Source organism: Elgaria multicarinata, chromosome 2, assembly GCF_023053635.1.
Source record: "Elgaria multicarinata webbii isolate HBS135686 ecotype San Diego chromosome 2, rElgMul1.1.pri, whole genome shotgun sequence".
Lineage (NCBI taxonomy): Eukaryota > Metazoa > Chordata > Lepidosauria > Squamata > Anguidae > Elgaria > Elgaria multicarinata.
In genome coordinates this window covers 72,933,587-72,958,476 of record NC_086172.1, presented here as the reverse complement: position 1 = coordinate 72,958,476, position 24,890 = coordinate 72,933,587, and the positions used below count along the sequence as shown (strand labels likewise).

Sequence of the window (24,890 nt, the reverse complement as noted above, 5' to 3'; positions counted from 1 at the left end):
TCCATTAGGACAATGCTTCTGGCAATGTGATTGAAAATATGAGGCTAGAATCTATAAATCACTTAGGTGGGCAGATTGTGTGCTTAAACCCACTCTGTTCCATTGATTTCAGTGGGATTAACAATGTAATTTGAAACATGTTTAGTCAGATGATAGTCCCACTGTGTTCAACAACATCTACTGCTGTCCTAATATGCTTAAAATTGGACTCTTCATTTTGGGGCTGCTATCCATGATGACCTATTGTTATCCTTGAAAAGTCCATGGTGAGTCATGAAAATCTAGTACAGGCTTTTATGAGTGTGGGTGGGTGTAATTTTCCTTTAAAAATGTCTTCCTCTCCCAAAGTCAAAGAGAAATCTTATATAGGAATAACATGGTTTAAGGCTTACTAGAGATCTACTAGAGCGATTTTGCTCATTTTTGTTTTAAACTGAAGATTAAGCAGGAAATATGCAGAAAGTTCAAAACAGTTCAAAGCTTGAACTTTGGGCAGTTCAGAAAGGGAGAGGGATGAGGCAAAGGGGAGATTAATGCATATGCCTCACACTGTGCATGTAATGTACCATGCGACATGTGTAATAATGCTGACGCCTGTGAGCTCTTAGAGTGCTGGTCGAATGAAAGTACAGGCACAGAACGTGGGGAAGGGGCTGAAGAAAAGTCAGTTGGTGATGGTTAGAGAGAAGGAAGAGAAGTTGAGGAGAAAGAGCGGAAAGGGCACCAGGGAGAAGAGAGGGAATTTTTTTACATGATTCCAACCTCAAACTTCAGGAAATGGCAAATGATCTTTTAAAAAAGAACATTTTTGTTTGTTTTCACCTTTGCCAGTTTACTTGTAGTACATTTATTTTAAAAGTATAAAGTTGTTTGAGTCGTAACAGAAACGGGCAAACATATTTCATCCAATTATTTTCAGACTATTAGCCCCCGTGGTGACTCGGCATTTGCACTAGTAACAAAGAGGGTGATCTGACAAAGAGGGTGTGGGGTAGAGAGATAATATCTGTGCAAAGATTCATCTCACTGCCTCAGAATTGCAGTTTGAGCCAGTGAGATAAGACTGATTTGTGCTTCATAAGCCCAAAGAGACAGTGGTACTTGAGAGGAAGATTACATTCAAGCAAAATCTTTATACGCCTATTGTAAAGTGTGATTACATCAGCACACTGGAGGCCCTTTTACCTGCATCATGTAGGAACCAATTTTCTACCTATCCAGGTAACATTTGGCCCCAAATAAACATGACGGTGGCCAGGTTAAAGCACTTGCCCGTGTAAGTATTCCATGTTTGCTTCATCACATAAAACACATTTTTTGTATGAGATGGCCACTTGGGGTATAGAGGTAACATGACAGTTCTCAGTGGTCTGGGTGGATGTACCACTGGCATTCTCGTTATGAACAAGGGGCTGACTCGTGTGTTAAGAGTATTTATATCCAGTGGCGCACACATCATGGGGAATGCTCGCAGGGGCTACTGCTTTACCTGTGGCTGCCATGGCATCCTTTTTGGCCCTTTAATAGCACTCTGCAATACATATTTATTCAGACGTTATATTGTGTCTAATGAAACTTACTCCCACATAAATGTGCATAGGCTTGCAGCCTAGCAGTGCAACCCTATGCATGTCTACTCAAATGTAAGTCCCACAGAATTCAATGGGATTTACACCCAGGTCAGTGTGTATAAGATTGTAGCCTAAGGACGCAATCCTATGCACGCTTAGGCAGGAAAAAGTCTTACAACTGCTGGGAATTAAGTGACCCAACCATGGGGGGTGGGGGGAATCACATGTCTCTTTCCCAAGAAAATGATCTCCTTCCCATTCTTGCTGCTGACCTGTGCAATAGGCCTCGTTCATTGTGGTTGGATCATTATCCCACCCTTCCAGGAGCTGCTTGTAGAAAAGGCGGCTTGGGTAACAGGTAAGAAGTTTCACAGTTAAAGCCTGGAACTGAAGAGTATGACAATTCGTTGTCAGTTTCCTGTTACAAAGTAATCCAACCTAAGACACAGTAAGTGAATCCCATTTATTTAATTGACACCAATGGATTTAGGAAGAAGCTTCACAGTACAGGTGCATGAGGGAGGACATTTTATTTGTTGTCATACACAGTCCTGTGCCTCCATGAAAAACCCAGACCTGTTCTAACATGCATGCAAGATTCCCCACATGCAAGTTCGCTTGCAAGGAAAGTTGGGGCTTTAGCTATCCTTCTTTCCTTTCAGAGGATGCTTCTAATAAGAAAAGGACTCCTGTGTTGGGGTACATATATTCATAAGAAATACTCATATATCCCAAATATGCAGTGGAAGCTGGTGGCTCCGATGTCAGTGGGGCTATGGATCGCTCTAGGTTTCAGTAAGAACCAGTCAGAACTCTAAAGGAGCTATCCAAGGTGCTTAACCCACCCACCCCAAACTAGATTAAGCACCTTGGATAGCTCCTTCACAGTTCTGGCTGAAATCCAGTGCGGATTCACAGCCACCAGCCTCCACTGCAAATACGCCCCAAGCTGAGAAATCTTCAACAACACGTGATGTGCTCATAATCTTCTGGATCCTTTCTATGTAGTGTTGGAGAAGTGAGCGTCTCCTTGAGAACATCGTGGAAAAGGAATTAATTTCAACAGAAGAATTAGATCCAATGGGTTCTCGGTCAATAGAAATTACTCGTCTGCGATTGCATGGAACCAGCAGCCCTTGCATGCATCAGCAGGCCACAGACCCATTAACAAAGGGGTGTGGGAGGGAAACATCTGGCTTGCACCTGCTACAAATTTTAAAGAAAGGAAAGATGGAGATGCATGGTCCCCTAATGCTGAACAAATAAAACCCCATTTAATTAAACTCTTGCTTACCTGCGCCTGCACGATCAGCGAGGCCTGCAGCTGCCTCTGCCCTGATGCACACCTTGGGGACGCCAAGGAGGGAAGACGCCCCTGCTCGTTCGCCTCCTCGGCTAGCGACGAGGGTGGGAAGATGGGATGAGCGGGCCACTGTCGCCTCTTTCTCCAAGCCCGGCGAGGCTAGCGCAGACAGGCAAAGAGGGCCTCTTCTCGCACTGCAAACAAACGGATCGTCGGCAGAGGAGAGGAAGCCCAGAGAGATGCCACGCGGATGCCCTCCGAAGAGCAGAAGGAGGTGGGCCGGGCTCCCTCCACTTTGGGCTGACCTTCCGTCGGATCAGCAGGCTTCCGCATCGCTCTGCTTGGGGGACCCCGCCGCTTCTTTTCCTCGGGGTGCAGGGCAGGTGGGTGAAATCCAGCGCCCTTCCTGCCCTTCCCGAGCTTGCAGCGTGATTTATGGCTGATCCAGCGGGACGGACGATCCAGCGCCACCCCAGCACTCCTCCTACCCGCCTTGGGCTGCTGAGACCCCCGAAGAAGAAGGCCGCCTGGGGGGCCTGTGTGAGCTGTGTCAAGGAGGACTATGGAAAACTGAGGTCCTACCCTCAAATCCTCCCTCTAAGATGGGTGTGTGTGTGAAAGAGGAACCAGGCACGGATAGACCTTTTGTGTTGCGGGGGAAAGGGCGGCGGCGGCGGTGGTGGTGGTGGGGGAGAGATGCTGCTGCTGCCGCCGCCGCCGCCGCCGCCCCCTTGCAACCCCCACCCCTTTTCTCTGATGCAATAGGAGAAGAGAAACTCTTGTTTGCATCCCATTGGGTTGCACTTGGATGGGGACGCCCTGCCCTGCCCTGCCCTACCCCGCCTCCTGGGTTGCAAAGGGGGCGGGAGTGGTACCAGGAATGCTGCGCTCTTGCAAGCTCCGCCTTCCTCGGTGGTTTAATTCCAAAGGAGAGGAAGGGGGCGTGGCCGTCACTTCGAGCCCGGGGGCTTTTTAGAGACTTTGGACTCCGGGGCTGGTATTAAGATGGCGGCAGCGTCTCGCGGCGGGCACGGAGGTCGGGTTCTGGTGGACGGGCTGTTTCGCAGCTGTGTGGCCATCGTGACCGGCGGGGGTACCGGCATCGGCAAGGCCATCACCGCCGACCTGCTGCAGCTCGGTGGGAAAAGAAGCCTGGGGAGCCCCCAAATCGAACTGGGAATGGGGACGAGGGTAGCTGTGGGTCTGCTGGAAGTGGCTGCGGCGGCTATTTTACTCTAACTAGGGCTGCCTCTGTCGTTTTGTTCCTGGCAGTGGCGCTGCGGCCTTAAGAGGACAGGCAGGAATTCAACAGGTGCAGCTTTCTCGTCACCGTAGAGGTGTGATGACTGGGACCGCTTTGCCTATTGAATCTCGGCTTGCCATAAAGATATTACAGCAGACACAAGAGGGAGGGGGAATCGGGCAGGTGTCAATCTTAGTCTACATGGGAGGAGGTGACGGCTAAAGGGGTTACACCATACACACTGGGGTGGAGTGTCGACAGGAATGCCTTTAAGAGAGCTTCAGGGTTCGGGGCAAAAAAACTACCCTAAGGACAGAGAGAGAGAATAGGAATGGTGGGGTTTGCTTCAGTAAATAGAGAAGAGGCGATTTAAAAAGAGGCTGAGGGTGGGTGGGCGCAAACCTGGGGTTGAGAAGGAGGCCCATCTGCACAAGAGCTGTGCGTGAATGTAATGATGGGCCTCAAAGCAAAATATTAACTGAATTGTAGTGCAACTTCTCAGAATAGTGCTCCATCCCCCCACTACAAAATCTGTTGAGCTTTCAGCAATGTTTGAATCCTGGACTTTGACCATTACCATCTAGATCAGACTTACCCAACATACTGGACTCCAGATATGTTGGGACTACGATTCCCAGCCAAGATGGCTTGTCCATATTATAAAAGTATACCCCCTCCCCAATTCCTTTCACGTTTCTGATTCAGCTTGTAGTGCAGGATATTTTTTGTTTTGCTGAACTTCAAACCAAACGAAGTTCTTCTCTCTAAGGGCTTGGGGGGAGATTGATCTAACAGGTTTGTTTTCTTCCATTATGAACACTTCAAAATGAAAGAGTAAGTGCATAAGTACACCTGTCTCTTAAAGGAAAAAAAATGTATAACTGCATTGCTATGTCCTGTCATTGGGAGATAATTTTGCCCCTTCCCCCATTCCAGCTCAAGAGCTAACAGCTTTTTTAAAAAAAACTTTTTTGAAAGAGCAAACAAGCCTTTCTTTCCATAGCAATACTAGCCTTGGGTACTGTTTAATGTCAGTTGTATAGTTGCCCAGTTCTTGAAGCTGGATAAAAGCAGTGCAAATATCTGATCTTTAAATTCAAAGTTTAAATTCACATCTCTTTGGCTGAGCTTTACATCTCTGGTTCAGCATTTTTGTGACTCTCCCAGTTTAATGACAGATATGCCCACATTTCTGGAATATGCTCACTCACTAAATATCTACTTGGGCAGTCTGTGACATGGTAAGTATAGTAATCCACTTTTTAAAGCTAGTGCAGAATGCAACTCACACTAGCAGAGTTTTTCAGGAAGTCCAGCGTCAAGACAAAGAAGCTGATCTCAAGATGAAAGACCACACAGGCAAAGATCAGTGGTACTCAACTAAGTCCTTTACTGTGCAGTATCATACAGCATGGCAGTGCAGCAGTAGATATTTACATCAATATACACAATGACTTTTCACTCTAAACCTTCTGCTCCATAGTCCATATTCTTCTCTATAGTCCTTTGAGCCAACCAGTTAGTAGCATTCTTACCATGTGGTATTATTACATCAGCTTTACCACACCCAATTGTGAGTCAGCAAACCATTCCAGCTGCTCCTAATTAGTCACCTGACTGTAGGTGCAATAATCACTTTGGCCTTGAAAATACCACCAGCTAATCTGGATTTCTCCTTATGTGTCATAATGGCAGAAAAACCTCTAGTCACTTTTTTGGTTCACTCACCCAGAAACCTGACAGTCTGTTCTCAGATGCTGTCAGTGGCTCCTTTTTCTGCCCCCTTTATGCCGTACAATAGCATTTCCAAACTTCGTGTCTGCTTGATGTTTTAGAACAAAACTCCCAGGATTCCCAATCATTGGCCAGGCTATTTATTGTTTTCCTGGCTGTTTTGGTCATTCTGTTAGAGGATTAACATCTCTTATTAATCAGTGATCTATCATGTTAGCTCCAGCAAGGCAGATTGTGAACTGTCTTTAAATTGTACTTACAGCTGATAGGTAATGACTCTGAGTGTCAGTGAAAATGATTGACAGATTGAAAATGAGCTGGATATATTTAGGATATTTGTATACTGTGTTTGGACTACAAGTTTTTCCAAAACTGCCACATTAATAGGTTACATCAGGGAATTGTCATCCTTGTTGCTTGTCTGTTAATTTAGGCGGGTGGTTAAATACTAAACTAACTTGCACTCTGATGTGTGTGTTAAGAACAGGGTCCTGTTCTTCTGAGTTGCCCCCTAGAAATACCGAAAATATGAAATCTGTGCCTGTGGCCTCCCTCTAAGGCCGGTGTTAACAAGAATCAAGTCGCAGGGGAAGGCACATGGGCCTTGTCGCTAGGGTCTCTGCTCAATGATCCTTGAAGGGAATTACTCAGTAAAGTTGCCACCTGGCCCTGTTATCAGACTTCCTTGAGGCAGCCAGAACTCCAAGGCCATAATTAATAGGCTATTATTCATGAGAACATGGATTCCAGCTGAAGTGTGAGAATCTTCTCCCTCTGGGATGAAGGCGAGAGGTTAGAGGGCACTTCACACTCCTCTGGTCGATGCAGGAAGCCCTGCTGTAAGTATAGGCAGTTTAGCCAAGACATACATTTGTTTCTGCTTTGAGTTGCTCTGAATCGACAGCTTGTTCATGTTATTAGATTTTAAGACTCTCTTTTAAAATGGTTTTATTGTTGCTGTTATTTTAGTTCAAATATACTTTTACTGTTGCTTTACTTCCCTCCCTTCCCCCCATTTAATTGTATTCTCACCTGAGGCCTTACTTGGATTAATAAACTACCTCAAGCTTTAGCGCTGTGGTTATTTCCAGGGTAACTAGTTTAACTCCAGCATTTGGCTGGTTGGCAGGGATGGTGGGTAGCTGGGTTGGAGTGTTTGACCTAGGCCTACCTTGCAAGGGCGGCGCAGAGGTTTGTGCTTTCTTCACAGTGTGCGCTTTGTGTAATTGTAGATTAGTGGAGTCATAAAGAAAAAGTGGGCAGCTTCTTTGTCATTAAGTGTTGTGTGCTGCAGCATAGTCCATTTTGACTAATGCATGGTATTTGTACAAACTTGGGACACAAAGTCACAAGAACTGATGGACATTTTATGATGATGCCATTATAAAATGATGACTTCCTCGTATACTTCTGAAATGGTGAGTGTGGCTATTCCTACAAAGCGGCATCCATCTTGGAGTCATGGTTTTGGGTATGGATTTACTCTGATCTTTTGGCAAATTGCTTAGGTCCTAGAGACAAAATACCCCACTCCCGTCCAGGTCAAGACATTATGGTGGTGCAGTTCTTTGGGTAAAGAAAGTCTAGTTCCTGCTAGTACTACACTAGTTTCATGATGTATTAATTGGATTCCAACCCCATAGGCTCAGGAAATGGCTGCAAAGCAGTTTGAAGAAAGCTTCAGCTACTGAGCAGTATAGAAATGTAAGAAATGAATATTTTTTTCCAATCTAGGAGTGGGGAGGATACAATTTGCAAGCTGAATATCGAGTTATAGAATTGTTTAGATTTGATCTAACCTTATGAGTACACTTCCAGAACTGCTGGAAGTGGTTGATAATCCAGAAAAAAGATGGAGGATGGTTATGTCAGTATGTATACAGTACCATTTCTTGAACTACCTTGTTGATCCTGTCCGAAGCCTAATGCAACTATTACTATGAATGTCTAAACTGGTTTTTTGTTTTGTTTTTGGACAGGTTGCAATGTAGTCATTGCCTCTCGCAAACTTGACAAATTAAATGCTGCGGCGAAAGAGCTGGCTGCCAAAATTCCACACACGAATTCTGCCCAGGTGACCCCTATAAAGTGCAACATTCGCAAAGAAGAGGAGGTAAAAAAACCCCACCAACCCAAATATATTCTTGTGCTAGCCTGTAGAATGGATGACTAGTATATCAGCTCTCTGGAGAATATTTGCCTTGGATGTATTTAATACCAGTTAAGTAAACTGTGACCCCGCCCCTCTCCAAAATAAAACGATCAAAAAGGTTAAAACAAAATACCGACCACAAAATTTCACAGGAAATGCTAGTTATGCTGTTCTAGGTTGCCTTCATAACGGTTGTTATTAGGATGGTATAATGCCTTGTAAGCTCTTGGAAAGATTGTCTATACATCTTGTTGCAAAATTGTTCTTAATCTTACGTATGTCATTGAAAACAAGCTCCTTTACCTAATGAATAACCAATCCTAGCCGTGTTCAGTCTGTAGGCACTGAGAAATGTACACACGTGTGCCGGCCCTTGTATCTGGCGATAGGGTCTAGAAATGACCAGCTTTAACTAAACAATGCACCTTGACTTTCCAAAGGGACAAAAACAACAAAACCTTAGCTGTGATAGGGAATGCATGCAATTAAGGAGTTAGTTCTTTAGGTGATTTTGTTTTATAAGGAAAAGGAATAAACATATAATAGGGCAGTTATTTTGACTGAGACAAATGTTTGTCACTTTCCTAAATGTCGTAGCTTTTATTTATTGTGGCATTAGACATCAAGACTGGCTGATTTTGGAAGTGTCAACACAGATGTTTATATTGCTAAAGTGTGTATTTGCTGATTTTACTTCAAAAAAATCAGTAAAGGGCTTTATAAAAGAGCAGAGACATAACACTTGTTCCGCACATAATAGCATTTCATCTGTTGTTCTAGCGTGGTGCCTGCCACGCACTCATCACTTCTGCTTTACATCTGGGGGCCTTTTCACACGTACCGAGGCCGCTTCTAAGCGACCCCAGTGCGACCCCAAACCGATCGTCTAGCTTACCTTTGGAAGAGACGAAGAAGAGGCGTCCTTGCCACTGACCTCGCCGGCACGGACGCCTCTTCTTCGTCTCTTCCAAAGGTAAGCTAGACGATTGGTTTGGGGTCGCTTAGAAGCGGCCTCGGTACGACGTGTGGAAAGGCCCCGGCTTTGTAAACAACCCAGGTATGCTCCATTCATAGGTTTATGTTGTGTTGTGATGTTTTGTCATACTCTGGGATATTTAGAAATAAGCATCCCAGAGTTTTTATTATTATTATTATTTATTTATATAGCACCATCTATGGGTGATTGTTATCTTAAAACTCTGGGTTATTAAACCCTAAACATGCCTGAACAACAGCAACCCAGGAACAGGGTGTTCTTGGTTTGTTTACAAAGCCAGATGCAAAGTAGAAGGGAGGATGCTCGAAGCAGTGCGCTCACTCTGCCACAGACAGAGTTTAATCCATGAGTTTAACCCATATTTAGTCATGACTTATGAACCAGGTCAGAAAGTTAATTTTGCCTTTCACTTAGTTCACTAATCAGGTCACAACCTCATTTTTTGTGTGCAAACTAACCTGTATTAATGAAAATCTATTAATTATACCAGGGTGGGCAACCTGGTGCCCTCCAAATACTTGGGCCTACAGCTACCATAAGCTTTCACCACTGACTTTGCTGGCTAGGATTGATGGAAATTATAAGACAAAAAATCTGGAGGGCCACAAGTTGCCCACCTCTGAAATATGCAGAAATAGGAGTACTGTCTGCTATCTGGGTTTGTCTGAAATAGATGTGGAATTATTTGTCACGTTGATTAATAAATTTCTAAAATTTGACGTCTGTCTTTTCCTTTCTTTTAGTTTATGACATTTTGTTTTTCAAATCTGTGAATGGTGGTTTAGCAGTTTACCTGGTAACCTTTCAAAGCCTTTGCCTAGCTTCTCCCCTGTCTTCTGAGATTGGAGGCAGACATTTTGTTTGTCTGAGAATGGTACAACAGATTGATTTGCTTGTAACACTACATGGGTAAACTGGAGAGAAGCTGGACTTCTGGAACTCTTCTGTAGTCTGTTTTTTGGAGTGATCTGAACCAGCAGATTCATGTGAGGTACCTAGGGAATAACTTATTGAAAGTGAATTGTGAAGTCTTCATCCATACCCTCAGGGGCCTCCTTGCTTTCTAACAAAGCTTTCTTTTCTACAAATGTGCCATAAATAATTCTGCTTCTTTGGCGTTGTGCTGCCAAACACTGCACAGCCTGCCAGTTTCCTTTGTTAAGAAGACAGTGATGCTGCATTATAGTCTCTGTTGCTCCTGGCTGTTCTACATCAAGTACCTTGTATACTGTAGCGAGTCCAACTAGGCTTCCATCATCTTGCCTAAGAAAGGGAGCAATTGAGCTAGTGGAAGCTGTCATGTGTGAAGATGACCTCAATTCTCTAAGCTTTTTTCTTCTCCTCACGGTTTATCTGGATTGTGCAGTTGTAAGGATGAGCTCCGTGTGGTTATTAAACAGCTGGCACCGGACAGCCTTCAGTGCCATGCCTGCTGCTTTTAGAGGTGTCATTAGAACTATAGGCGTCTTAACCAAAATCTATATCAAGTTATTAAGCCCTGGTGATTTATTTATCAGTTACATTTATATTCTGCCATTCCTCCAAGGAGCCCATGACAGGGTACATCCTTCTCCTCTCCATATTATCCTCACAACAGCTCTATGAGGTAGGTTAGGCAGAGGGTCAGTGACGACCCAAAGTCACCCAGTGAGCTTCATGGCCTGATTGGGGATGAGAACCTGGGTTTCCAACTCCACAGTGGCTCTCCACCAATTAAACCATTGTTCTCATAAGACAGTTTTCCCCAGCCTGGTGCCCTCCTGATATTTTGGAGCATATCTCCCATTATCCCTGATAATAGGTCATGCTGGCTCAGGCTGGTGGGAGTTTCACTCAAAACACATGAAGGCTGCAGTTGATAATAACAAATGCCAACAGGCACACAACTGTGTATCAATTTTAACAATTAAATCAGACAACAATAGTATCAAGAGTCAAAATAATGACTTATATTTTTTATAATTACATCAATTTTGAACAGTTCAACCAAACAAAAAAATCTATCTAGTCAGAATAATGACTTCTAAACTGTTATATGAATGACAAAAACATAAGGCAAATGGTTGCTTTTTTGATATCTTAACAATAAAATTATAACAACAGACTGAATTATATTTTTAATGTACTAAGTTATTAGTTGTTATAACAGGAATCCAGTTATGTGTCCCGTTTCATCATTATATTAGTTAATTACATATTTTTAAATATTTCTAGGCTACTTTTAAAAGCAAAGCCCTCCCAAGGCAGCTTAACACAATATAATCTATGCAGTAATAAAGGAACAAAAATTAATAAAATCAACTAATGTTAGAAATAAAAACATCCAAGCCAGACAGTGCTAAAATCTAAGAGTATTATGCCATGGGGTAAGCAGTGGTTATTCCTCCTAACTTTGTCGTGGGTTCATGAGCGAGGGGAACTTGCAAAGGGATTTCTTGCTCTATTCGCTGGAAAGTAAGTCTAATAACCATGATGGCTAAATGCAGCCTCTATGCACTAGTGTATCTCTAAATACAATGGGTGGGGGGGACAAAAACTAGGAAAGACCATCACCTCCATGGTTTACTCATGAGTGTCCAGAATATTCTGGCTGGCCTATATTGGAAGCAGGTTATTGGACTACATGGAGCTTGGTCTGATCCTATTAGACAAAGGAATAATAGTGAGGCAGATGAGAATAATAATCTTACATGGCATAATAATTAAAGAATTGTGTAAACACCACATGTTTAAGAAAGGCAAACATTATTGGTAAAAACTAACAACCCACAGCAGAAGAAATTTGAATACTAAAGATGTTAACATTGCAATTCTGCTAACCCTTTGTTTGATCCCATACATGACTACTCAGAAGTAAGTGCCACGGCGATCAATGGGACTTACTCCCATGTAAGAGTGTATAAAACGGCAGCTTAAATTGCTTCTTTAAGAAGGAAAAGTTTCTCATTCAGAGCATAAGATTGACTCACTCAACACCCCCTGCCCCATAGCATTTCAGAGTATTATGGGCTGTAGTACTTGCATTCAACTGGGATTTAAGAATGCCCCCCTACATCTGGTGGATAATCATTCTCATGAACTGAAAATCTCTCTTCCATTCCAAGCGACGGTTTCAGGGTTTTTGCCAATTTGTACAATTTATTTAACTAGCATTTGTGTACAGTTGAAATTGCACCACTTCAAAAGTAATTTCTATGAAGCTGCAGCAATTTTTACTGTGTGAGGATTTAGACGTTTGTCATATTTATTAGGATAAAGTTATCATGAAGACGTTGGCTCAGCCGCAGTACCTGACATATGTTATAGGTTCTTCCCTATAAAAGCTCATGTGCAACATGTTGGTTAGTTTTTAACACAAGACTGCAGCAGATTTAACACAGTACTTTTCTGGAGTTTGTCCCAAAAATGAGTATGTTTGCACAAGGATTTGTACCAGCTTTTGAAGAGTTTGCTCTCAAACATTTTTTTGAAAAAGAGAGCAGGGTTTTAATGCAAGACAGAGAGGAGATATGCAGAAAACTGATATAGTCCTATATAATTCACTCTGATCAAGCCAGAAACAGTACAGAGCAAAACCCAGATTCCCAAAGGTTAGAAAGTGAACGAAGACAGCAATTGTAGAATGTAAGCCTATGCGGCAGGGTCTTGCTATTTACTGTTTTACGCTGTACAGCACCATGTACATTGATGGTGCTATATAAATAAATAAATAATAATAATAATGGGGAAAAGGGATGGGCGAAAATAATGAATTTGTTGCCAAGGTTCTGTACATACAAGCTGTATGTAAAATAACCCAACTCCCACTTGTTTGTTTTTCTTCCTGCATAAGACTACTTCATTGTTAACAAAAGAAAGTGGTGGTGGAGTTAGGAATCCAATTGACAAGAGAGAATGGGCTGGAATTTTCATGAACCTATGTTCCATTTTTTCACCTGAATTATTCAGTACAGACAAAACTTCGCATTCTGGTATTGTGTCCAATTTTCCTCTGGTTACAGTTTCACAGCAAAGCTGCAAGTGCAATTAAAGAAAAAGGGAATTCTTAGCATGAGAATTCAAAGCACAATCCTTTGTCCTTTGGGATAAGGCCTCCTCTTTCATTAGTCGGCAGGGCTACCATCTTGCCTTCTCCTCCAAATGGAGGGGTATTCCTGGTTTCTAGACCAATACTGGAAAAGCAGAAAATCCCTTCTACCTCCCAAAAATATAAAAAACAAATTGATATAACTCTTGACAACATGCCAGTTACTGTGAGTATTGAAACACATTATCATGATAGAGCAATTGTTCATCAAAACCAAGAAATTGTCCCATGAAAAGCTGCCTAGCACTCCCATATGTATGGTAGAGACAATAGCCTTAAGAGAACCCCCCCCCCCCCAATCAGCGACTGGAGTAAAGAGGTGGGCGAATGCCCTCCAGGAGTTCTGTAAATGAATTCACAGTAAAAGTTTCCTTTTTCCCAGGACTCAGAGAGCATTCATAATTCTTAGGGATATACAAAAGCAGTGCCATCCCTGGATTGGAGTCCAGCTGGCTAATCACAAGCCGACATAAGTCATTGCAACACCCTCCTACAAAAGCTGCATCAGCAGAAGAGTATTTGTCCAATGTATAGTGTTTAGAGAAGGTATGGAAGCCCATGTGGCAGTCGTACAAATCTCATCTATGGAGAACCTACCCCATAGTGCAGTAGATGTGGCTGCCACCTAGGCAGTATGAGTAGCCACCCCTTGGAGATGTTTTCCAAGGCTACCATACACCACTTGAATGCACGCCCGAAGCCTTCTAGAAATGGTTATGCCCGGCATCTTCTTCCCCAGCAATGCACCATGAAGGATACAAACATGGTTTCAGATTTCCTATGTGTGGCTGTCCTGCCCAAGAAGAAATGGAGAGCCCTTATGACTTTGAGCATATCCCAGTTTTTAATCTTGTTGGTGTTTTTTGTTTAGGGCAGAAAGATGGTAGCACTACCTCCTATGGAATACTGAATTCACCTTGGGAATAAACGATGGATCAGGGTGAAGTACTACTTTATTGTTGTGGAACAATAATTGTGGGTTAGAAGATAGTGCTCCCAATTCCGATACCCTGTGAGCAAATGTCACAGTCATTAAAAATATTGTCTTTTACTAAAGGCTCAAATGGGCCTCATTAGTACTGTAAGTACCCAATTTAAATTCCATGAAAGGTATCTGTGGATGGGTGGAGGATTCAGCAGTGCTGCCTACTTGAGGAATCAGCAGACATGGAGATGGGAGGTCAGGTCCACTTCTACAACCTAGGACTCTGTTCAGGGCTACAGCCTGCTGTTTCAGGGTGTTAGTGCTCAAACCATTTGATTTATGAGCCTGTAGGAAATGAAGGATATCCTGAACTTGCCCCAATTCAGGGTTCCTTACACCTAGACAGAATCTTCCTCCAAGTGTTGGAATATACACAGTTAGTGGAAAGCTTGGGCAGCCAAACAAATAAATATGCAATGAGCACGGAATTGACCAGAGGCCCTGTTGTACTGCCTGCAGGCCAGGCTGGTTCGGGGACCAAGAATACCCTCTTTCTGGAGAAGATGACAAGACGTTGGCCCTGCCTACTGATGGAAGAGGAGGGGCTGTCCTGAAGGATAAAGAATGATGAATGCCCTCCCTGAGTCCTAGGGAAAGTGGGTGTTTTCTCTCTCTATTTATTCATTACTCAGTATGATGCATGCAGTCATAGGAATATAACTTCATGCTGTATTGAAGAAATCCTGTTAGTGAGCTGTTACTATATATAAACAGTTGTGTTTTTGGACAAACATATGAAGGAAAACATCAAGTAGAAATGACTGTTGCCAAAGGCTGCTCCTCACAATCTTGTCAACCCAACGTCTTTTTTGTTGTAGGTAGAGGCATTGGTGAAATCAACATTGGATCTTTATGGTAGAATAGATTTCTTAGTCAATAATGGAGGAGGACAATTTCCTAGCCCAGCAGAAGCAATCCGTTCAAAAGGTTGGCATGCTGTGATTGAAACCAACCTGACTGGAACCTTCTATTGTTGTAAAGCAGGTGAGCACTGGGTGTAAACCAGGGGTGGGCTACTTGTAGCCCTCCAAGTATTTTGGCTTACAATTCCCATCATCTCCCACTGCTGGCTATGCTGGCTTTGGCTGATGGGAGTTGTAGTCCAAAAATCTGGGGGGCCACAACTTGCCTGCTCCCGATGTAAATGGAAATATTGGCTACTAAGCCATAGGAAAAACTCTCCTTCTGCTTTCCTTGAATAGTGGCTCAATTCCTTTGCATTGGCCTGAACTGTTCTCTGTTTGAAGAATTCCGTTATTGCCTAGGAGCCCAGTTCTTCATAATTGGGCATTCTGAGAACTTTGGGATCTTTCATGGGTTGTTAATGGTCTCTTGGGACATTGTTGATTCACCTAATCTAGACCAGAAGCTCCAGGACAATTTGTTTTAGGAAAGACAGGAAGTCAGCCTGTGTGTGGAGAAAACATGTTTTATTTATTTTTAATTATTTTATTTAATATTTTAATATTTTAAAAATATTTATTAATCTTCTATACTGCCTTTTTGTGGGGGGGAAAGGGTGGTGCACAACATATCTAAAATAAACCTGTTTTGGGGTTTTCCAAAACTGGTAAGGGAATCATTTTGTTCTGTCAAGGAACACTCATGCCTGGGCCTTCAGAACTTACCAGCTGGACCAGCCTAGATGTTTTTTCTGAAACTAGGGGACCAAATGATAGCAAGGTGCATGGGTATCCTGTGTTTCTGTAGATACGAAGATTTATTTCATTTATTTCCATTCTATACCACTCAATAGCCAAAGCTGGGCAGTTCACCAAAATTAAAACCCAAAATACAATATAAAAATCTTTAGCATACAAAAAGATTAAAACAATTTAAGCACAGTTAATAACACAGCACCTGATAAAATAATGGATATTAAAAGCCACATCAAACCCATCAAATTCCTAGAAATAGAGGAAAGTCTTGATCTGATGTGGAAAAGATGACAGTGTTGGCACAAGATGGACCTCAGTTGGGAGAGCAATCCACAGTTGGTGGGCTGCCACCAGGAAGGTCCTCCCCCTTGATACCATCCTCTGAGCCTCCCGCAGAGACAGACCTCAGATGTTGATCATAGTGTACAGATACTGTAGGTTCACGATCAATGCAGTCTTAAAATGTGCAATTCAGTTGTGGTGTTCTGGCGAATGTTTGGATTTTATTCCATTGCACCTGATGAATCCGTGTTTACAAAGACACCTGTGGCCAAGTTGATAAACTTTCAGTGCAATCCTATGCATATTTTCCTGAGAGTAAGTCCCTTCCAATTCCAGAGGGTTGGTTTTGAGTAGACATGTATAAGATTGCGCTGTTATTTTATTTCAGTAGCTTTAATCCATAGATTTTGTCAGTGAGCTTAAATTTAGCACTAGACTGAGCTTTCTTTCTTTCTTTCTTTCTTTCTTTCTTTCTTTCTTTCTTTCTTTCTTGTGTTTATTGTCTCTACTGGGAGTTCCATAGCCAGAGTGTCCCCACCAAAACGGCCCTGTGACGTGTGTTAGCACCTCTGGGCCACACTCATCAAAGACACCACAAGCAGAACATGCTTTAAGCATTGCACACCACGAAACTTGGAATACAAAGACACTCACTACTATTTTTCTTTTGTCTCTCTACAGTGTACAATGCTTGGATGCAGGATCATGGAGGTGCTATTGTCAACATTGTGGCTGATATGTGGAAAGGGATGCCTGGCATGTCGTAAGCCTCTGAATAAAAAAAGAAATATTAATAACAGGACACACATTACTTAATTTTAATTTAAACCTATAATTCTGAATAGCAGTTTAAGTGAAAGCAAACTTTCACTTGCTGGGCACCAAAAATAAATGGAACAACAGCTATTTCTTAATACATTGTTTCCAGATACGCTTTCTGAGACTCTATTTTAACAAAAGTCTTTGAGGAATTCAGGATTCCTGCCCTTGTTTATGATCGTTATTTGTGGATCAAAGAAATAGCTCTCAACGTTTGAGTGTGGCAGGCATGGCTTGTCTCGGAATGCTCCCATGAACAAAAAGTGTAACAAAGGAAGAAGCAGTCTTCGGATAACAGGAATCTGCATTTCTTCTAAACCAGCTGAAATATAGACATGGCATGAAAGTCTCTCATTTGAGCAAACAGGACCCCTCCCATTGCAAACTGAAAGATGCACCCGAGGCCTATGAGGCAAGGCATCCTATCCTTACATGCCATTTACACTTTTCCATTCCATGGAATTGTGTTCAATGTTAGTCTAACTTAAGTCCTGTTCATTTCAATGGGTCCATTTAAAGACTAACATTGGATAGAGCCTATGGGATGTTTAGGCTATCCCTGCTGTAAGAGACACCATTGTATTTTGTGTCTCAGAAATCACCATGTACTAAAAGCAATATCTTCCAGCAACTATCCATACTCCTATAACTTGTTGGCATGTTTATAATTTGGAGAGACATAAGGGGCTGTGACTTATATCATGTGAGCTTTCAGTCAGGATGGAATAACTGTAAAAGGGCAAATGCAAAAGGTAGGATTCTGTACTGCAAGCTTTCTGTCAGCTAGTCTCTGGCTCACTGACCCATGTTAGCCCTCCTAAGTTTCCTGATTAACTTTTGGACTGATAAATACTCCTGACTTGACTGCCCTGTTCTGCTAAGATTAGATCATTTGGATTTGTTCCATGACTGGAAATCTGTCCAATGAAGATGGCTTCATTGAATTTGAACCGATGTTAACCTTGGTCGGTATTGCTTTTGCTACCTTGTGGTAACATAGCATCCAGCATGCAACTCCTCTGCTGAGGGAACTGCATTGGCTGCCTATTTGCTACCTGGCCAGGCTTAAGGTTCTTTTTCTAGTGTTCAAAGCTTTAAACAACTTGGGACCAGGATTCCTGAGAGAGCGCCTTCTCCCCTATTAACCTGCCTGGTCACTGAGGGCATCCTCCTGGTGGTTCCACATAAACCTATGGTCTGACTGGAGTCCATCAGGAGAAGAGCCTTCAGTGTGGTAGCCCCCTTCCTATGGAATTCTCTTCCTCTGGAGGTCAGGCAGGTGCCAGCTTTGTATTCTTTCCAGTGCCTCCTGAAAACGTCGTTCCAGAAAGCCTTCCCTTAATAATCAGCTGTGGGGGTGTTTTTTTGTACTTTGTTGCTTTTAAAAATGTATTTTAATGTGTTTTTATTCTGTTTTTATTCTATTTGTTCACCGCTCCAAAATTCTTGAATGGGGAGCGGTATATAAATATTCTAAATAAATACATAAATAAATCTTGATGGAGCTGCTACATGCTGTAGGTGGTCCCAGGTTACCCTGTTGATGGACACTGAGACTGCCTTTCGATTTCCTTTTTTCACAGCCACAGTGGTGCAGCAAGAGCTGCAGTTGATAACCTGACCAAATCCTTCGCCATTGAGTGGGCCCATAGAGGCGTGAGAATTAACGCAGTTGCCCCGGTAGGTGATGCAATATGTGACCAGACAAACTTTGGTGCCCAAGAGGGTGGAGCCATACATAGTCGGGTTTCTAATTGTTATTTACCTCAGGGTATTTAAGCTGTGCTGGAGGCAGCTGCTTTTTCACATGTTGGAGGTTCACTTGGCAGTTATTATTGGAGCCTGTGAAGGGTTTTCTGGAGAGGGTTCTACCTTTAAAAGCAGTTTTGTGTGTGCGTGCTTTGGGGTATTTTTTCTAATGTAAGTGGGTATCTTCAGGGTGAATCCTGTACCACATGAGCAAAAAATGTAGTATCAGGATCAGGAGATAATCGGAGGCCTGTTTACTAAGGAAATTATAAGCAAATTAAAGTAAGCCAAGATTTTGTATGGGAACACTTGTGGATAACAGCTGGAAATGCAATTGATTTTCAACTATGTAGTTTTGCTTTATGTGATTTGATTGTTGGCAATATATTCATATTCTGTCATTCCAGCTACTCAGAGTACACTGATCTTTTTTTTAATGCTTATACTGCTGCATAATACAATAATGTAGACTTACAACGAGTGTGTCCTTTGTACACAGGGAACAATATTTTCAGAAACTGCAGTTGCAAATTACGAAAGTGGTGAAGAGTTGTTTGGCGGCTCTGTTAAAAAGATTCCTGCAAAGAGATTAGGACTTCCTGAAGAGGTATAGTAGTATCTTAACCTTTTAGCACTCTTAGAATTTTAAGCTGATTAAAGAAAACATTAGATTTTTCCTCTCTACATAATATTTACACAAACCATAATATTCAGCACAAACCAGTTTTGCAGTGGGACATATTTATAGCTGGGATTCCTGATTAGTGTGTGTGTTTGTGTATATATATTATATTATATATTATTAAGGGGAATTTGTGCTGCTGTACTGAAAAGAGGGGGTTCCCAATATGTAAAAAAACAACAACCCACAACCCACCCAAAATTAAAAAGCAAGACATTCACAGAATGGTAGGGCATTGATCTGAATACCATTGTAGTATTGACTCTCTCTTTCTCTCTCCCCCCCCCCCCCCATATATATATAATTTAAAATGCCTTTAGGAGTACTCCTGCTTTAAAGAAGTACATCACATATAGGCAGACTGCGTGTGGCCTTTGGAGGCCACCTGTGCAGCCTACCATGGATGTCCAAGCTGTCAGATGCCCCTTCTTGAATCTCCCCACCTCAGTGCTGCTGCCACTATTGTGCTGAGGAAGAACATGGATGGGAATGACCCTCCTCACACGCCCTCTTCCCTTGCACTTTCATGCTCCTGGGCTGTCAGGAGCACAATGTAAATTGCACATGTACACGTACACACACAAACACACCCACTCTTGCCCAGGTGGTTAGCCGATGGAGAAGTGCAATCTCAGCATGCAGAGGGAGATAGTTTAAGCCACCCCATCCCTGTGTACTGAGATAGGAGGCAAAATGTGTGGGTATGGCCCCTTCCCTGACCCATCTCTCATTGCCCAATGCAACTCCTATAATCCAAGGGTGGATTACATCCTTGGACACTTGAGTGCTACAGAAAGGAGCACTTGGCCTCTAAAGAATTTTAAAATGTTTTAGTTCACATAAGGATGGGGAAACTGACACGAGGGCAATCGTATTTTATCGCTCACCATTTGCCCAGCATGTGCCATGAGCCTAGGGCATCCATCTGCCACACACCACTCACTTTTATAATTCTCTTGCGATTTGGGATGTGAGAGATGATATTTTCCCCATTATCAAATTATTGATTTGAGAGCTAAAAAAGTGCAGCTTCTCCGCAACAAGAGGGCTACCTTGGGAAAGACACGTTACAACAGCTGTGTAATTTATTGTGTGAAATTAACCTAGTTTGGAAAAACGCTCTCCTATGAAGAGGTATCAAAAGGTTACTATTTATTTTATTTATTTGTGGGTTGCTTCTCTGCCCACACACATGCACAGTAACTTAAATAACAAATGATTTTAGGAATCTCAATTAGTTTGATAAGAGTATTGTGAAACTGGATAATTTGGATTCTGGCTATAGTATATGAATCATCACTTTAACAAGTGAGTGTATGATTGAGAGAGAGAGAGAGAGACTGCTTTAACTAGATCAGCCTTTTCCAGCTGCACTCCAGTAGTGTTGAACTGTAACTCCCATTATGTCCAGAAAGGCATTGGACTGGGGAAGACTGAACCAGATGGTAGGTTAGCACATTGTGGGGTGGGGTGGGGTGGGGTGGGGTGGGGATAACCCTTCCGAAAGAGCTGTCACCAATTAAGGTTTTGTTGTTGTTGTTAAATAATACTTTTAGCAATTTGTATTCATCATCATCATCATCATCATCATCATCATTATTATTATTATTATTATTTGTATCCCTCCTTTTGCCCAATACTGGGCCTCAATAGTGCTGTAGCCACTTCTGCTTGTGCAAGATGGGGCACCTGATTTTCTCCAATCCCTCCTACCCACTGCAATCTCCTCACCCCAGCTGCTCCTTAGAGTTGTGGGAGCCTCACTAAGGCTGTACTAAGTAGGAGGAATTGGGGGGTGGGGATCAGGTTCCCGTCCTTGCCCAGTCAGAAGGACTGTTTCCCAGTGCAAAGCTGCCATTGGATACAACCCAGCCTTTTTACTCCTTTATTGATGGGGACCACCTTGGAATAAGTAGCTAACATGAGCCCCTTTCAGAACTGTATTTGAGACTACACATTCAGGCAACACTTGGGGAGGGGGAGATGTCAGGATGGCAGCAGATTCTACACTGCAGTACACATCTGTGTTGTGTGTAAATGTGTATGCATGCTGCAGACATGTGTTGGAATGTTCATAGGGTCAGTGGGTGTGTTAGGGGTGGCCATTTTACAATGCCACTCCTATCCTACTCACACTTATTTCAATGTGTGCAAGATCATAGCAGAGATTGAACCCCTGTCAGTCTAACAGTAAGTAAATGTTCTGATTCTTTGTAAGGTATCTCCTTTGGTGTGTTTCCTTCTCTCTCCGGCTGCTTCCTTTATAACTGGAGAAACTGTGAAAATTGATGGTGGACAGAGCTTATATAATACTGCTTGGGAAGTTCCAGGTAAATAAAGCCCTGCTCATTTTTTTTAAAAAAAATGCTGTTATATTAGACACTTGAATATTCAAGGGATCTTTTTAGCGAATGAAGGAGTGCTGCTTCTAAGATGAGACTATTACGCAGTAGAGAACATGGAAATTGGCACGGCATATTAACTCCTTGAGACCCTATGCTTTCCTTCTGTTGAAAGTGGCCTTTCTTGTGCTCCTTGGCATGCCATAAAAACACAGTTAAATCTCTAAGGCTGTGTTCATCTTTCACTTCATTTAAGAGACTAACCCAGAAATGTTCATGTTGTATTTTCCAGATGTACATGCTTTCTCCTTCTAAAATGGCTGAGTTTTTGTTGGTTTCCCATTAAATGCCAGATTTGAACTTGTTTACCCATAGCCCTCCAATAAATGTTAAGTGTTTATTTATTTATTTAATTATTTATTACATTTATATACCGCCCCATAGCTGAAACTCCCTGGGCAGTTTACAAAAGTTAAAAACAGTAAACATTAAAAATATACAAAATTTAAAACCATCAAAAACATAAAAACAACAAAATAAAAACAACAGTATCCATTTAAAAACAACAGTTCTGGGGGCTGTTAAAAAACAAACTTAGCGTTGTTAAATGCCTGGGAGCGTTGTCGTTTTACATGACATGGTAGGCCATGATTCTGGAGAATTACAGCCAACCTGTTCACTTTCGCTTGGCTCCCACTAGCAAGACAGTTGGTTTAGTGCATCACCCAAACCTGGCTTGTCACTTGCTTTACAATCTAGGATCACAAACCAAGGTATGTTCCTGGCTTACACATTGTTTGAGAGCAACAAATCAGGATCCCTAGTTTGGACAGCATGCTAAACAAACTATTCCTAGTTTGTTCAGCCGATAATGCTAGCACGGTGAGCCAAGTAGGAGTCAACAGGCTGCATGCTTAGCACACAGGTCATTTAGAAGCCAAGATTCTCCAGAATTCTGGCTTACTGTTTTGTGCAAATCAGACCATTGCGTTTTCAGAAGGAGTGCAGATGTGTTGAAATAACCTGACTTTCCCATCTTTGCTGCAAGATTAATTTTAATGGTATGTATAAATGAATGGTGGCATTGATACAGTGGTACAAAATCACCTAAAGAAACACCCACACCAGGCATATTTGAACTCGGACCTCTTAATTGAGGAATGTGACTTTGGTACAAAACGCCCCAGGAAATGGAGCATGATTGGTGGCAGATCAGAGAATTAAGACAGCATGTCTTCCTTATCCAAGAGCAGTAGACACTGCAAAAAAAAACACAACCCTGCTGATGCAGGCACAGCGTAAGATGCCGCAACTTTCTGGTGTCTTTTTACTGTAGTACAACTAACAGAGCTATTCTTGTGGAAACTGAAAAGACACAGTAGCGTTCAGTGACACCTTAGAAATCATAGGAACCTTAACCAGTGCTTCTGTGCCCTCTTCAGCTTCCTGATTATTCCCATAATCCAGGGATAGACAGTTTCTCTTCCCACACCCCGACAGATGTTTTGGCCTACAGCTCCCATCAGACCTAGTCAGCATAGCTAATGTTGAGATGATGGGTGAACATCTGAAAGGCCACAAGTTCCCCACCCATGCCTACTCCGCTCATTGCTTTCTATCATGACAATTTCTGTCAGCATATCCTGCTTTCTGGAAAAGCCCAGGTACTGCAATCGATCTGTGAACATTATGGGCTCCATCACACATGGGAAAACACACTCCCTACTTTCGCTTCTCCGCTCCTGGTTTCGTTGCTGTTATTTCCTGTTTCCTGTTTCAAAACAGGAAGTAAACAATGAGCACGAGGCCCCTTCAGTCGGGCATTCTAATCACACTGCTTCTCCTGCACACAGCAGGAGAGGGCAGCAACTTCCGGTTTTAAAAATATTTTGGACTTTCTGAGGTTTTTCTTGTGGCGCAAAGAAGGCCAGAAGGGGCGCGGGAGGCAAACAACGTCATGTGAGGGACCTGCGAAAAATCTGTGAGTGTCCAGTAACGACTCGAGCATGCAATAAAATGCTCATCAGATGAAGCCCTATATGTAACCACTTTTTCTTTTCTTTTTGGCATAGGTTAAAAGTGTTTGAACCCATTGACTCCTTCCCTTAGGTTTGCCCTTAGGAAGTATTCTCTTTTTAAGGAAGCTGTTCATGGAGACTTAGCTGGGGTAGGGTAAGAACAACGCAGTGGCTTGTTTTACAAGGTAACTGAATCTTGTTATGTCCTTTCTCACAGATCATAACAGGTGGCCACCTGCTCCAGATGGAGATAATGCCAAAGCACTCAGGACCATGCTTTCAGGAAAACCTCCATCAAAGCTATAAATCAAAGAAATGGGGATAGTTCCCTTCCGTCCGTGTCAGTGGAGAAATCCTGCCTTTCAGTAATTTACTGCAGTGATAAGAAACTCTGCCTCGTTGAGATAAAAAGATGTACTTTGGAGGGATTGGTTTTGTTTTTTAAAATAATAGCAATATAAAAACTTGCACTCAAGAGTCATCATACTTGTCAACACATCCTGTTATTGGCTTTGATGTGAAAGGGTAAATGTGTGTCTCATACCCTTTACATTTGTGATTTTTACTCTTAAGCTCCTCCTACTAAAACACAGTGGTGTTCCAGAGTATGTTGTATTAGCAAGGCACTGAAGTGAATAAGGTTGAACCTCTACAGTTGTTACAGTGGGCTCTCTGATCGCTTTGCATTGATAATTCCTGCTATAGCTCCGAAAGCTGACAGATGACGATAGTAAAAATAAACTAGTGGCTTACATCTATGTTCAGAGTTGTTTTCCATGTTCAATGAAAGTAAGCAACATCAGTACTAACTGCAGCTTAAGAACATCTTTTCCCATGCTATTCTTAACATGTATCGAAAAAAGGAAATGATGGCAATAGTGTCCATCTGCAGATGGAATGGCATCCTCTAGCACAGTGGTTCTCAACCTGGGGCACTCCAGATGTGTTGGACTGCATCTCCCAGAATGCCCCAGCCAGCAGAGCTGGCTGGGGCATTCTGGGAGTTGTAGTCCAACACATCTGGAGCGCCCCAGGTTGAGAAAGGCTGCTCTAGCAGAACAGATTCCTTTTCCCCTTGCAGTCCCCTATGTTACCCCCAGATCTGCTCCAGAGGGTTAGAAGATCCTCCAGATCACAACGTGTGCGTGAGGCGGGGAAATGGAAGGCTGCAGTGGGGTGGGTGGTGGTGGTATTATACTTGACAGTATCCCATGGAATTAGAAAATAAATAAACTAGGACTCTGAGGGAAAAACTCAGGTCATTGCAG

General features: G+C 42.6%; 2 protein-coding genes across 2 annotated transcripts in view; both read left to right on the top strand.

Moving 5' to 3' along the window:
• BIN1 (bridging integrator 1) overlaps positions 1-24,890 on the top strand; it is a 504,124-nt gene that overhangs the window by 188,227 nt on the left and 291,007 nt on the right. The window lies entirely within an intron of this gene.
• Positions 3,875-24,380, top strand: PECR (peroxisomal trans-2-enoyl-CoA reductase). The gene is made up of 8 exons (XM_063116725.1): positions 3,875-4,012; positions 7,831-7,964; positions 14,891-15,056; positions 16,694-16,775; positions 18,415-18,511; positions 19,080-19,187; positions 21,481-21,592; positions 23,840-24,380. Exons 1-8 carry the CDS (start codon positions 3,880-3,882, stop codon positions 23,926-23,928), a joined length of 921 nt encoding a protein of 306 aa, XP_062972795.1. The 5' UTR covers positions 3,875-3,879; the 3' UTR covers positions 23,929-24,380.